The sequence below is a fragment of the Tursiops truncatus genome, chromosome 16 (assembly GCF_011762595.2).
Source record: "Tursiops truncatus isolate mTurTru1 chromosome 16, mTurTru1.mat.Y, whole genome shotgun sequence".
Classification (NCBI taxonomy): domain Eukaryota; kingdom Metazoa; phylum Chordata; class Mammalia; order Artiodactyla; family Delphinidae; genus Tursiops; species Tursiops truncatus.
The window spans coordinates 31,923,936-31,937,431 of record NC_047049.1 but is presented as its reverse complement, the minus strand read 5'-3'; the positions used below and the strand labels follow the sequence as shown (position 1 = coordinate 31,937,431).

The 13,496-nt window shown below is 44.6% G+C and overlaps 1 protein-coding gene across 1 annotated transcript in view; it reads right to left on the bottom strand.

The window, feature by feature from the left end:
* The window catches only part of PDLIM1 (PDZ and LIM domain 1), a 45,902-nt gene that overhangs the window by 16,446 nt on the left and 15,960 nt on the right, over positions 1–13,496 (bottom strand). The window contains exons 2-4 of the mRNA XM_019939675.3: positions 13,195–13,346; positions 12,030–12,114; positions 8,035–8,234 (exon numbers count right to left, since the gene is read on the bottom strand). Of these exons, the coding sequence (XP_019795234.1) occupies positions 8,035–8,234; positions 12,030–12,114; positions 13,195–13,346 (437 nt within the window). The remainder of the gene's footprint in view (positions 1–8,034; positions 8,235–12,029; positions 12,115–13,194; positions 13,347–13,496) is intronic.

The window sequence follows — 13,496 nt, the reverse complement described above, 5'->3', positions numbered from 1 at the left end:
AACTTAGCCAAGGAGGCAAAAGACTTGTTCTGAAAACTATGAAACATAATAAAAAAAAGTTGAAGAAGACAAAAATAAATGGAGATATATCCATTTTCATGGATTAGAAGAATTAATATTGCTAAAAATGTGAATACTACTCAAAGTGATGTACAGATTCAATGCAATCCCTATCAAAATCCCAAGAGCATTTTTTGCAGAAACAGAAAAAAAAAATCCTAATATTCATATGGTATCTCAAAGAACCCCAAATAGCCAAAGAAATATTAAAGAAGAAAAACAAGACCAGAGGTATCACACTTCCTGACGTCAAAACATAGTGGAGGGGACTTTCCTGGCAGTCCAGTGGTTAAGATTCCACACTTCCAATGCAGGGGGCATGGGTTTGATCCCTGGTCAGGGAAGTAAGATCCCACAGGCGGCATGGCAGGGCCAAAACAAACAAACAGGTGTGGGGGGGTGGGATGGAGAGGAGACCATACTGCAAAACTACAGTAACCAAAACAGTATGGCACTTGCATAAATACAGACATATAGACTGAAGGAACAGAATATGCAGCCCAGAAATAAACCCTGGCATATAAGGTCAAATGATCTTTGATGAGGGTCCTAAGGATACACAATGCAGAAAGGATATTCTCTTCATTAAGTGGTATTGAGAAAGCTGGGTATCTGTGTACAAAAGAATGAAATTGGACCTTTATCTCACCATATACAAAAATCAACTAAAAATGAATTGAAGACTTATTGTAAGACCTGAGACCATAAAACTCCTAGAAGAAAACAGGGAAAAGCTTCATGGCATTAGTCTTGGCAATGATTTCTTGAATATGACAGCAAAAGCACAGGGATCAAAATCAAGTGGGACTACATTAAACTAAAAAGCTTCTACATAACAAAGGAAACAATCAACAGTGAAAAGGCAATCTACAGAATGGGAGAAAATACTTGCAAACCATGTATCTGTTAAGAAGTTAACGTCCAGAATATATAAAGAATTCCTACAACTCCACAACACAAACCCCCCAAATAACCAGGTTTTTTAAATGGGCAAAGGACTTGAACTGACGTTTCTCCAAAAAGATACACAATGGCCAACAACCATGTGAAAAGATGGTCAACATCACTATTCATCAGGGAAACACAAATCAAAGCCATGAGACATATCACCTTACACCCATTAGGATAGATGCTACCAGAAACCAAACCAAAACAAAAAACCAGAAAATAACAAGTGTTGATGAGGATGGAAAAACTGAAACCCTGTGCACTGTTGGTGGGAATGTAAAATGGTACAGCACTATGGAAAACACTATGGAGATCACTCAAAAAATTAAAAATAGAACTACTGTATGATCCAGCAATCCCACCTCTGGGTATATATCCAAAAGAATAAAAATCAGGCTCTCAGAAATATTTGCATACTCATGTTCACTGCAGCATTGTTTACAATAAATAGCTGAGAGGTGGAAGTAACCTAAATGTCCACTGACAGATAAATGGATAAAGAAAATGTAGTATATTCAGATAATGGATATTATTCAGCCTTTAAAAAATAATGCTGTCCCAGAACCTTGAGGACATTATGCTAAGTGAAAGAAGCCAGTGACAGAAAGACAAATACTGCATGATTCCACTTATATGAGGTGTCTAAAGTAGTCACTCTTAGAAGCAGAAAATAGAATGGTGGTTGCCAAGGGCTGGAGGGAGGAGGGAAAGTGGAGTAGTTCAATGGGTGGAGAGTTTCTGTTTTCCAAGACAAAAAATTTCTAGAGATCTGCTGTACAAGAATATGTATGTAGTTACCACTACTGCACTTTATACTGAAAAATGGTTAAGATGGTATATTTTAAGCTATGTGTTTTTTCCCACAATTAAAAAATATATATCTTTAGAACAGAAAAAAAGGAACTACTGGTACCTAAAACAACCTAACTAAAATCAGGTAGATCTCCAGTGAATGATCCTGAGTAAAAACAGTCAATCTCCGAAAGTTACATACTGTGTGATTCCATTAATAACATTCTTGAAATAATAACATTGCAGAAATGGAGAGCAGCTTAGTGGGTTGCCAGGGGTAAAGTGGGGTGCAGGGGTGGGAGGGAAGTGGATGTGACTATAAAAGGGAAACCTGAGGAATTTCTATGGTGATAGAAATGTTCTGTATCTTGGCCATATAAATGGCAATATTCTAGTTTTGATTTCATGCTTATGGTTTTCAGGATGTTACCATTGATGGAAACTGGGTGAACGTTATAGGGGATTTCTCTGTTTTGTTCCCTATAAGGGCAATATGAATCTACAAAGTTTAGTTAAGTTTAAGACAAATTTTCTCCAAATGATGGAGGCTAGACACTAACTGGAAATGATGTAGAGGAGATTTTAGTATGTGATTTTTATGTAGGTGGGGAGAAAGGATGTAGGCTGACTCAGAAAAACTGTTCATGTCTGAGCTGCCCCAACCTCATTACCCCAGTGTTCACCAAATATGCAATTCTGAGAAACCCTATGTAATCATTTTTGGAAGGGGAGCCTGGTCAGAGTGTTCCCTAAGTTTTAATCTTCAAAGGCCTAGATGTTGGATCTAATAAGAAACCAGAGGAGTAATTCTGGGCACCAGGAGAAGAGGGAGGAACATCCAGACCCCCAGGCCAGTTCTCTGTGGGCTGTGGGCAAGTTTAGTTAGAGGGGCAAGCAGCCACCTTCATGATGGAGGTTTTCTTCTGACCAAGCTCCAGTGCGTCAGGGCTAATATAATCCCTCTGGTATCAGATGAACAAAGAACAATGAATGCTTCCCTTTATTTCCACTGTACCTGCTTAGAAATCTGCCTCATGAGTTTATGGGGGGATCCCCTGAGAGCACAAATTGGAAGAGCTAGTATCTTGGGACTATTGTGGTGGCTACGGGAGCCCAGCTGCTTATTCCATGAATACCACTCCATCAGGAAGGTAATCAATTGTACTGGTTGGCTGAACTTAAGCTACAGTGCTGGGAAAGAAAGAAACTTGCCCTAAGTTACAGCAAAATCTTCTCCATGACATTTGTCTACGTGCTTCCGCCCTCTGGAGCCCCAAGTACTGAGAAGTGATGGGTATGGAGCTCCTTACTCGTGCTGAAATCAGTAACAAGTAGCATTTACCGAGCACCACCAGAGGCCAGGCCCCAGGCTGGATGATAGTTTTTGCACATCGCATTGAAATTTCTCAATAACCTGGTGGTGAGGTAGTTCGTATTATCTGCGTTATAGATGAAGAGACTGAGTTTCAGAAGTTACGTGGTTTGCCCAAGGTCCCACAGCTAGCATGAGGCAGAGCTGGAATTCAGGCTCAGGCCCCTCTATCTATGAAGCCTGCACCTTTAAGAAAGTATCAAGCAGTATCACATATATAATGAAATCCAGGCCCCAAATCACCAGAAAATGACCAGAGCCCCTAAACTCAGTGGAAGGGGGTCAGAGGGCAGGTGAAAGTTTTCTGCTGATGAGAGACACATTTCCTCCACCCACTTGGTACACAGTAGGCACTCGGTAAACGACTGTTAAGCTGAACTGACCCAGAGGCCCTCCCACTCAACCGTGTGTGCTGGGAGAACAGGAGGCAGATGGCAGGCACCTCCTTGCCTGTCTTCCCCGTTGAATTTGGCAGTGGCAACGCTGTCTGTGTTCCTGTCTGACGGGGATGGGGCCCTGGGAAATCCTACAAGACAGACGGCCACACACACACCAGGCTGCTTTGAAGGGCATGCGACAAAGAAACTGAGAGTGCGCCCCAGGGTATCCGTGATGACCTCAGATGCAAAGTATGAAGTGAGCCAATTCTGTAACCTCAGCGAATTTCACAGACTAAACAGTGGCGGGTGAGCGCTTGTGACTTCTGCTGACAGAGCAGCAACATGACCTGGTAGCTGCTGGGTTTGCACGAGAATCTTCCTTCACTGATATGCACAAGTGGCCTCTCTAGGAACAGACCAGTAAGCAGAGACCCACGCACAGGGCCATTTCCTCCGCCAGGGGTTGCCGGTATTCCCACTGTTGCTGGATTCATCCTCAGAGAGTTTGGGATAGACCAGGAGCTGGGACCCCTCTGCTGAGAAAATCTGGACGGAGACTTGTGATAAAGACTCAGAGGCTGCTGTAGCCAAGAAAGTCTGCCACAGGAGGGGAGAGGGGCTGCAGGAAAGGCTCGCAGGGTCCAGACAGTAGAGATTGAATTGTTTCAGACTGGAGGGAGGGAACAGGCGGGGAGCAGGAGAGAAGAAAGAAGACATTAATTAAAGAATAACGGCCAAGGCCATACTAAAAATACCTCCCTGGCACATATTTCTGCCAATGCATAGCAGCCTTTCAATTAAGGATGTGTCATTTCCTGGGTTATTAAATCCAGATCATGGAACATTCCACTCTGGGACAGTAAAAGAGGGTCACGTTCTCAGCCTCCCCCAGCACAAAAGCAGCAAAGAATGGGGATCACGGCTCTCGGTGTTTCCACCACTCAACTCCCCACTGAGCTGCTTGGGAGAAAGCTTCCCTTCGGAGTATGTCCGTGGAAAGCTTAGGGGGGCCCAGCATGGCGCTCTTAGGTACCCCATAGGCCCCCACAGTCACCGTGAAGGGCATCCTCATCATCTCAAGCCAGTAGGGCCTGGCAGGACTCAGAATTGAAGGACGAAGAAGCATTAGTAGCCCCTTTACTACTACTATTGGTTACTACAATAAATGCTGGTGACCTTTAACATCTTGTAAAGCCAAAGTCACACGGCAGAAAGCCTCCCCTGCTGGGCCCTGCGAAGCTTAAAAGGAAATTGCAAGGCCCTCTCAGTGCTGGGCACAGGGACCTGCGTGCGGCAGGTGCCCAAAACACCTGCCTCTCTTTTTCGGAGAGAAGGACTATATGCACAGTATGATCAAGGGGCTCTCGAGAGATCAAGGGGCTCCCCACAATAGCTCTTTCCAAACATTTAAGTAGTTTGGAACCTCTTGTGCCTTAACCTGTCCTAACCTACATCTGCAGCAGTGGGTTTGCCGTTTAATCACCCTAACAGCTGGGCAGAGTCTTGTTAAAGGTGAATTGAGAAGAAATTGAACAGCAAAATTGGCTTCAGAGCTAGTACAAGAACTGAGGATTCCAACCCTAAATGAAACAAAAAGATAAACCTACAGACTGGGAGAACGTATTTGCAAGCAATACGACTGACAAGGGGTTGCTTTCCAAAATATGCAAACAGCTCAAAAAATGGGCAGAAGGGCTTCCCTGTTGGCGCAGTGGTTGAGAGTCCGCCTGCCGATGCAGGGGACACGGGTTCGTGCCCAGGTCCGGGAAGATCCCACATGCCGCGGAGCGGCTGGGCCCATGAACCATGGCTGCTGGGCCTGCGCGTCTGGAGCCTGTGCTCTGCAGCGGGAGAAGCCACAACAGTGAGAGGCCCGCGTACCACAAAAAAAAAAAAAAGAGTGGCCCCCACTTGCCGCAACTAGAGAGGGCCCTCGCGCAGAAACGAGGACCCAGCACAGTCAAAAATAAATAAATAAAAATAAATAAATAAAAATACTGAATACATAACTACTTTAAAAATAGTAATAAAAAATAAAGTGTACCTTAAAAAAAAAAAATGGGCAGAAGACCTAAATAGACATTTCTCCAAAGACAACATACATATGGCCAACAGGCACATGAATGGATGTTTAACATCGTTAATTAGAGAAATGCAAATCAAAACTACAATGAAGCATCACCTCACACCAGGCAGAATGGCCATCATCAAAGTCTACAAAGAGGGACTTCCCTGGTGCCAATGCAGGGGACACGGGTTCAAGCCCTGGTCCAGGAAGATCCCACATGCCACAGAGCAACTAAGCCCATGCGCCACAACTACTGAAGCCTGTGCTCTAGGGCCCGAGCTCTGCAACAAGAGAAGCCACCACAATGAGAAGCCCGTGCACCGGAACGAAGAGTAGACCCCACTCACCGCAACTAGAGAAAGCCCGCATGCAGCAACGAAGACCCAACAACAAACAGACCCAATGCAGCCAAAAATAAGTAAAGTAAAAAAAAAAGTCTACAAAGAACAAATGCTGCAGAGGGTGTGAAGAGAACCCTCCTACGCTGTTGGTGGGAATGTAAATTAGTGTAGCCACTATGGAGAACAGTGGAGGTTCCTTAAAAAACTAAAAATAGAGCTACCATATGGTCCAGCAATCCCACTCCTGGGCATATATCTAGAAAAGATGAAAACTCTAATTTGAAAAGATACATGTACCCCAGTGTTCACTGCAGCACTATTTACAATAGCCAAGACATGGAAACAACCCAAGTGCCCATCAACAGACGTTTGGTTTAAGAAGATGTGATACACACACACATGCACGCACGCACGCACACACCCCCCCTGAATATTACTTAACCATAAAAAAGAATGAAATAGTGCCATTTGCAGCAACATGGATGGACCTAGATAATATCATACTAAGTGAAGTAAGTCAGACATATTATATGATATCACATGTGGAATCTGAAAAATAATACAAATGAAATCTATTTACAAAACAAAGTCATAGATATAGAAAACAAATTTATGGCTACAAAAGGGGAAGGGGAGGGATAAATTAAGAGTACAGAACAGATGCACACCACCATATATAAAATAAATAAACAACGAAGATTTACTGTGTAGCACAGGGAGCTATATTCAGTATCTCGTAATAACCTATAATGGAAAAGCATCTGAAAAAAATATATATATATACATATAAAAAACCGAATCACTTTATACATATAAATACCTGAAACTAACAGAAGATTGTAAATCAACTACACTGCAATTAAAAAAAAAAAAAAGAACTGAGGGTTCCAAGCGGAAAAGATCCTCCGAGCTCAGACAAGTTTGGAGCACATGGTATATTCCAACAAGTCTGACCGTCAGCAACATCTAAAAATCAGGGGATTTCAGATGAAAAGCTCTCTGCCTTCTGGTTTGATGAAATGAATCATCAGAAATGGGAATCCCAGGCCTGCATGTGGTGTCTGGCTGGAGCCAAGGAGTGGTTCCCCCTCTGGATGGGGCATGCACTTGTCCAGCCGCCACGGGTCGCTCTGCTCCCCCTTGTCTGTACTCAGAGCTCTGTCCTTGAGTCCTTATCTTCCCTGCCACCTTTGGGCATGTGAGGTGGTAACTCGTGCCCTAGTCCCTCCCGTTTTCCACCACAGACAACTGATCCCATCTCTTACTCTGTCGTCAAACCCAGTTCTCTACCATGGGCTGTGAGATTCCCAGTGTTTCTGGATTCATCTTCAAAGTGTTTGGGAGGGAGTCGACTCTGGGCCCCCTCTGCTGGGAAGATGCAGAGGATCCTTTGGATAAAGACTTAGAGGCAGCTGTGGCCAAAGGTGACAGGCCTCCCCAGCCCTAAGCAAGATGCTTCCTAAGACCTCTCCACCATGGCCACCTGCAACCCTTCCTCTCCCCTGGGCAAGCCCACCTCTGCCTCTGCCCCAGATCTGAACCTGTTCTAACAGACACACATTTATATCCTCATGGACTTCTTTCTATTATCTCTACTGGGCCACTTGAGGGAAAAAGGCAAACACTGCTTCACCGAAAACTGCATTCAGGTGCTCTTCCCTCGCTCAGACCAAATGGTGATCGTAAGCAGAAAGCCCAAACTATAAAAACTGAAGAGTTTCTTGGGAAGCAGCAGAGCTGTCAGGGGAGAAAGATGGTCACTTAGAAGAAGACGATGACCACGGAAACCAGGATGATAATAACATAGGTCTCGGTGAATACTCAGTTGGTGTGTCAGACCCGGTACTGGCATTTTACAGGTTACTTCTTATTGTACAACAGCCCCACAAGGCAGGTGGTATTACCCCCTTTTTAGAGATGAGGAAAATGAACACAGAAAGAACTGCGCTAGAGTAGGCATTTTTCTCCCAGGGCTAGTGGCTGAACCTTCTGCCCGCTGCCTGCACGAGCCTGTCCTGGCGTGAAAAGCCTCTTCCAGGACTGGCCCAGAGCGGACTGCACGGGCCTACTTACGCTCTGCCATTCATCTCCTGCCCGCTGGCTGCCGTCTTTGACTCCAAGGCGTTGTTGAAGTTGGAGATGTTTTCAGGGGAGTAGAGGCCAGCTGGGTTGTTGTACTGGTTTGTGATGACCCTGGGGGCAGGGCTGGAGGCAGGTGAGGCGGTAAAGGGCATGGCACTCCGGTTGTGGGCGCTTCCTATGTGTAGGACCTCCTGCGGGCAGAGATCAGAGGAGAAATCGGGGGGGTGTCCAATACGCACCCCTTGATGGACGGTACAGGCTGAGTGCCAGGGAGAGAGAGGTGTTCCAATGAGCTATGATGGCCCTGGCTCAATGCCAAACTAGCTGAGGGGCTCTGACAAACCCACCTGACACGGGGCAAGACCCAGGACGTTGCACGAGCCAGGCACGTGTGCAGTTTCATCCGTCAGCTCTGCCTCCTGGTTCTTCCCTGAGGCCCAGCAGAGCCTGATCTCCTGCTGGGTACCCCTGGGCAGGACACCCCCTGATGCCCTGGGCTGTCAGGATCCAAGTCAGAGCTGAAACACCCTTTTCAGGGCACATTTCCAGAGGGATTAAGTACCAGGAAGAGAGGAACTGGCATCACTTTGGCGCGGAGCAGGAGATGATAAAAGGTGGAGATGAATTCCCCAGGAAGGAGCGGTTTAGAGAAGCAAGATAAGAGGGTTGTGTCACCAGTGAAGCAGCTGCTGACTAGGCAGAGAAGCCTCAGGGCGCTGGCAGAAGGGGCTAACGGGGAATGACTGATCTGGTGTTTTGTGTGGGAGAAGGCCAAGGCTGATCAGATGGAAGGCTGGGGGATACCTGCTACAGAGCGGTGCCCAGGGGGAGCTGCAGGAAAGGACTTTGAGTTCCTCCTGTGCTCATTCCCCTCTTTCTGTAATGTGAGGAAGCGCCTCCACCTCCACACTGGACTGCCAGGGCTTGGTGGATAATCACTACGGCTGCCACACCTAGCAGCTACTTTAAGAACACCCCCGAAACCTTTTTAAACGAACATTCGCCTTTTGAAAAAGATCACGGCTTTTCTGATGACTCAGTTAGCAAGATGCTTTCCGCATGGGTGTTCTGGTTCAAACTCTGCTCGCAGGTGAGAGCGTACTCTGCAGCCTGCTAAACTCGATGTGCGTCCTATTTTCTGGGTCTCCCAGAAATCCTCCTGAATCCTGTACTCCTTGTTAACACCCAGGCCCAGAATGACTGCCCTTCCTTTTTTTTTTCTCTCTCTTTCTTCACTAAACCTTCAAGTCTTTTACACTTAGAAAACGATGATGAAAACCACCAGCTTAATTCCCTGTGTACTGACTTAAAAGACAACATGAAAATGTGTTTATGATGATTCAGATAGTCTCCCTCTTCAACAAGTCGGAATCAGTGCGGTTTTACTGTATACGTTACGTTGAGCTGACTTTATCCACGTTGGAAAAAAGCTCAGTACACACAGCTTGTTCACCAGAGGGGAAGTATAATTAGTTAAGAAAATAACTTCAGCAGTAATCAAAGAATGGTTAAGTACGTTCCTCGGCACAGCTACCCCAAGGAATAAGAAGGGGTCATTAATGGCAGCAGACTTCCCGAAGGGTGGCCTGGGACTCTGGCCCCCGTCAGTGGCTACCCTGCAGCTCTGTGGGGCAGGTGGACAGCGGCAGCCAGGACTGCAATTCTTTCCTCCTCTCTCCTTCCCCACAGCAATTCCTTAGGAGCATCTTAGGATGCTGAGCACCAGGGAAGAGCCCTCATGTTTCTGTCTTGGCTCAGTTTTTTCCCTGTTGCTTCCTGCTCGGCTTTGGGCAAGTTATACTTCTTTCTTAGCCATTGCACAGTGCCCAGCACACAGCAGACAGTCACAGTGTCATTCCCTTCTCCTTCCATAGAAACACATTTTCAGTTAGAATGGAAGTCAGTAGAAAATGCAGGTTGGAAATTCTGATTTTTTACTTTATAGAGAATCTCCTAAGAATGTATCTGTTTTGTATATAAAAGGAGTATCTCTAACCCCATGTGAATACTGGTCTTTCCAGAAGTCAGGCGGTTAATTCAGGGCCTGCCTTTTGGAAGGGATGATGTCATTGTTTGGGCTTTGTATTTATGTCTCCAAGGAAACTCAATAATGAGGAAATATAAACTAGGTGTGTAACTACACTGACCTCAGATAAGCTGGGGTGTGGGCTAGCCTTACATGAATGAACAAATCCTTTAGTTATAGATGAACTCTGCTCTTACTCATTCCTCTGTTTTAGAATGACTGGAAGTGGAAGATTTTGGAAAAATGAGAGGTGGGAAGTTTTTCATATGAACAAAGAATTACTGGAATCAAAAGAAATGTATAGTCAAGTTAGATGTTAAAGTGTTGGAGATTTTTTTTTTAACCTGAAGAAAACTACCTTCAAAAGATTAATATAGGTACTCAGATTATATGTTTAAGATGAAAATTCAAGTATAATACATATAAAAAGTATAACTAAAATGTAAGCATTGCCTTACTGAAGTGGAAACTAGGATTTTAGATAGACCACATTAAAATCATTCCTTACATATTATAAAACATATAAGGACTTAACACATTAAAACAACATTTATAGTAAATCTAATGAAGTGGCTGAGAACTCCCTAGGAAATTGGAATTGACTGTGGCATGTTTTAAATTAGTTTGCACAACTGCCAGTTTATAGACTGAATGCCATTTCATGAACTTTCCTTAGAGGGGCTGTACAGAATAATATGGTCATGTCAGTTTTGACATGCCAGATGCAAAATGATCCTTAAAGTGACTCTTAGGACTAAATATTATTTTTATTAATGGGAAAAATTTTCTATGACTGCATTTCTGACAGTTTAATGGAAGACATTTGAGAAAATAACCATTCACATACAACCACTCAATTTACCCACACTAATGTACCCAGTGAGTTCAATTTCATACAAGTTTCTGTTTTAGGTATAAAAGGTAACGAGCTATATGTTATCTTTTGATTATACCTCAATACACCATAAAAATGAAACAGTGTCCCAAATTTAGAAAAAGAAAATTAAAGTTCAAATCTTCAATTGGGGCTAAATGTATAACAACCACAAACCAGTCTAAAAGGAGTTTCAAAAGCCATTATTGACTTACCTACTAACAACTCATTAATTTATCCGAGAGACACACTTTGTGAAAAGTAGCACATCAGAAAAAAAACAAAACAAACAAACAAAAAGTAGCATATCAGGAGTGAGGAGTTTTACAAAGATGTTCTAAACATTCTTCTCTACGTTTCTCCCCTTGTTTCTAAAGACTACCCATTCATTGTAGATAAGTTAGGAGATGTAGTTAAAGAAGAAATACAATCGCTTATAATCTATTATGTACAAATATGGGATCTCAGGACAGTCTCCCATCCAGGAAGTTCTATTTGGCCAACAAATTGTGCATTGACTCCCTATCACATTTTCCAATATGAACTACCACTTTATTTTAGTAATTTTAAGATCTCACTGTAAGAAAACTAGAGATTCCCATCCTAAGGCTCTTGGAAACCAGGCAGTAGGACCCGGGACCCGGGGTGGGGCGGGGTATGTCTGGGTTTACTACTAAATTTCCTTGTAGTTCCTCTAGGCTCTAGGCCTTCTTTTTGTCCCTGGCATGATTCATTTGCATCTGCAATCCATAATGAGCTGAGTCAGCACCCCTATTTTGCCATGGTTCTGCCACCCTGTTCTGCACAGGAAAGCTTCCACACGCTTCCCGTATCCCCTTCCTACCCGCTGTGTCCAGCCAAGGCCCTGGCGTCACTGCCCTGGGGTTTTCCAGCCCCTTCCTCCCACAGTTCCCTTACGGGAAGAACCAAACAAGAGCCAGGTCCCAGCAGTGTCAGCGGAGGGCCCTCCCCCTGCGTCCTATCCCCTGCCTCCAGGGCAGGAAAAACGGGAGTGTGCCTAGCGGTGTCAAAAGCAGAAAGGCCTCTGGGTGCTGACAGCAAGGGCCATGGTGGGCAAGTACTTACTTGGGGTTCAGAGGCTAAATTCATCTTGTATGGGTGACGTTTCCCTTCCTCTGTCACCAGAGGAGACCAGATTTTCTGTTCAGATCTGCAACAGATTGACAAAGCTGCTGTTTCATGCATGCTAAATAAATAAAATATACTAAAAACGGAGTGGGAAAGTGTCCCCTCTTGCCCGACTGCTAGCCTCTGAACTAGCATTCTGCCCACGCCTTCCCCTCCATTTTGCTATCAGTGTGATTTTCGGAAGCACCAACCTCATGACATCATGTCTGATGGCTGTGTACGCTCAGCCCTGAGGGATTTCCCAAGCTGCTGTCATTCTTCCAGCCTCATCCTCCCCCACTGCGCTCTGTACCGCTGACCCAGCCACACCGGCCTCCTCCATGCTCCTGGGCATGCCTGATGCCGCCCCACCTCTGCTCAGGACGGAACAAGCTCCTCTATCTCATCCAGTGTTCCCGATCCAGACCAGATAACCAACTTGTTCGTGAAGTGTATCTGGACCAAACAAAAGCGATGCCTCCTTTTCTGAGCTTGGAAAGGATTTCCTTGTACCATTCACACAGCAACTCTCTAGGTCGTGTCTCAGTTTTCATTAGTGTAGCATTTTTTCACTCTTACGGGTAAAGAATATTTGTACTTATCTTTTTATTTTCAGAGTGCCCAGCACAAGGCCAGATATATACAAGATGGAGCTATTCAATGTGTTGGTAAATGGATCAAAAAAATCAATTAATCTGTAATGAATGAATGTCTTGAAGGAGAAGATGTGGACTGAGATAGAAATGGAGACAAGAATGAGGGATAAATGTGCTTTTGATGGGATAGTAATAGTGCACCTCCCATGAGGGTAGGGCTCTGAAGTGTACAAGATGGTTTTCTTTTCATTATACTGATTTCGCTACCTCAAAATTTTGGTTAGTTGTGTTAGGTCAAATGAAAATGCAAATATCTTAGAGAAAGATGCCCATACTATGAAGAGCACTGTGAAAATTAGAGAGGAAAATGAGCAACCTGAAATTTCAGTTCCACAGACCTCTGCCTGCCTACACCATACAAGGCACTGAGCTGGGTGGGTAGGGGATCCTGAAATAGGTGAAGTAGTCCCTGTCCACAAGCAGCTTCCAGGCAACCAGAAATGAGCGAGTGTTTCCACGGGCCTCACCTGGTTACTGTGAGAGTCATGTTGTCTGTGCAGCCCTTGATTTTGTTCTGAGCTTCCAAGTGTGTCATATTGCTGGTATTTTCCCCATCGATGGCTGTGATTACATCTCCAACACATAAATTAGCTGTAGCAGCCTTGCTTCCGGGAGTGACCTGGAAAAAAGGAGAGGAGAGCTGGCTTAGTTACCATCTGTCTCCAAGGAAACCACTGAGTAAATTACCACTGGATTAAGTATTCACTAATGTGGATCAAAGCATTTAAGAAGGGAAGAAGGCTAAAATCATAAGTTTCAGTAATAATGA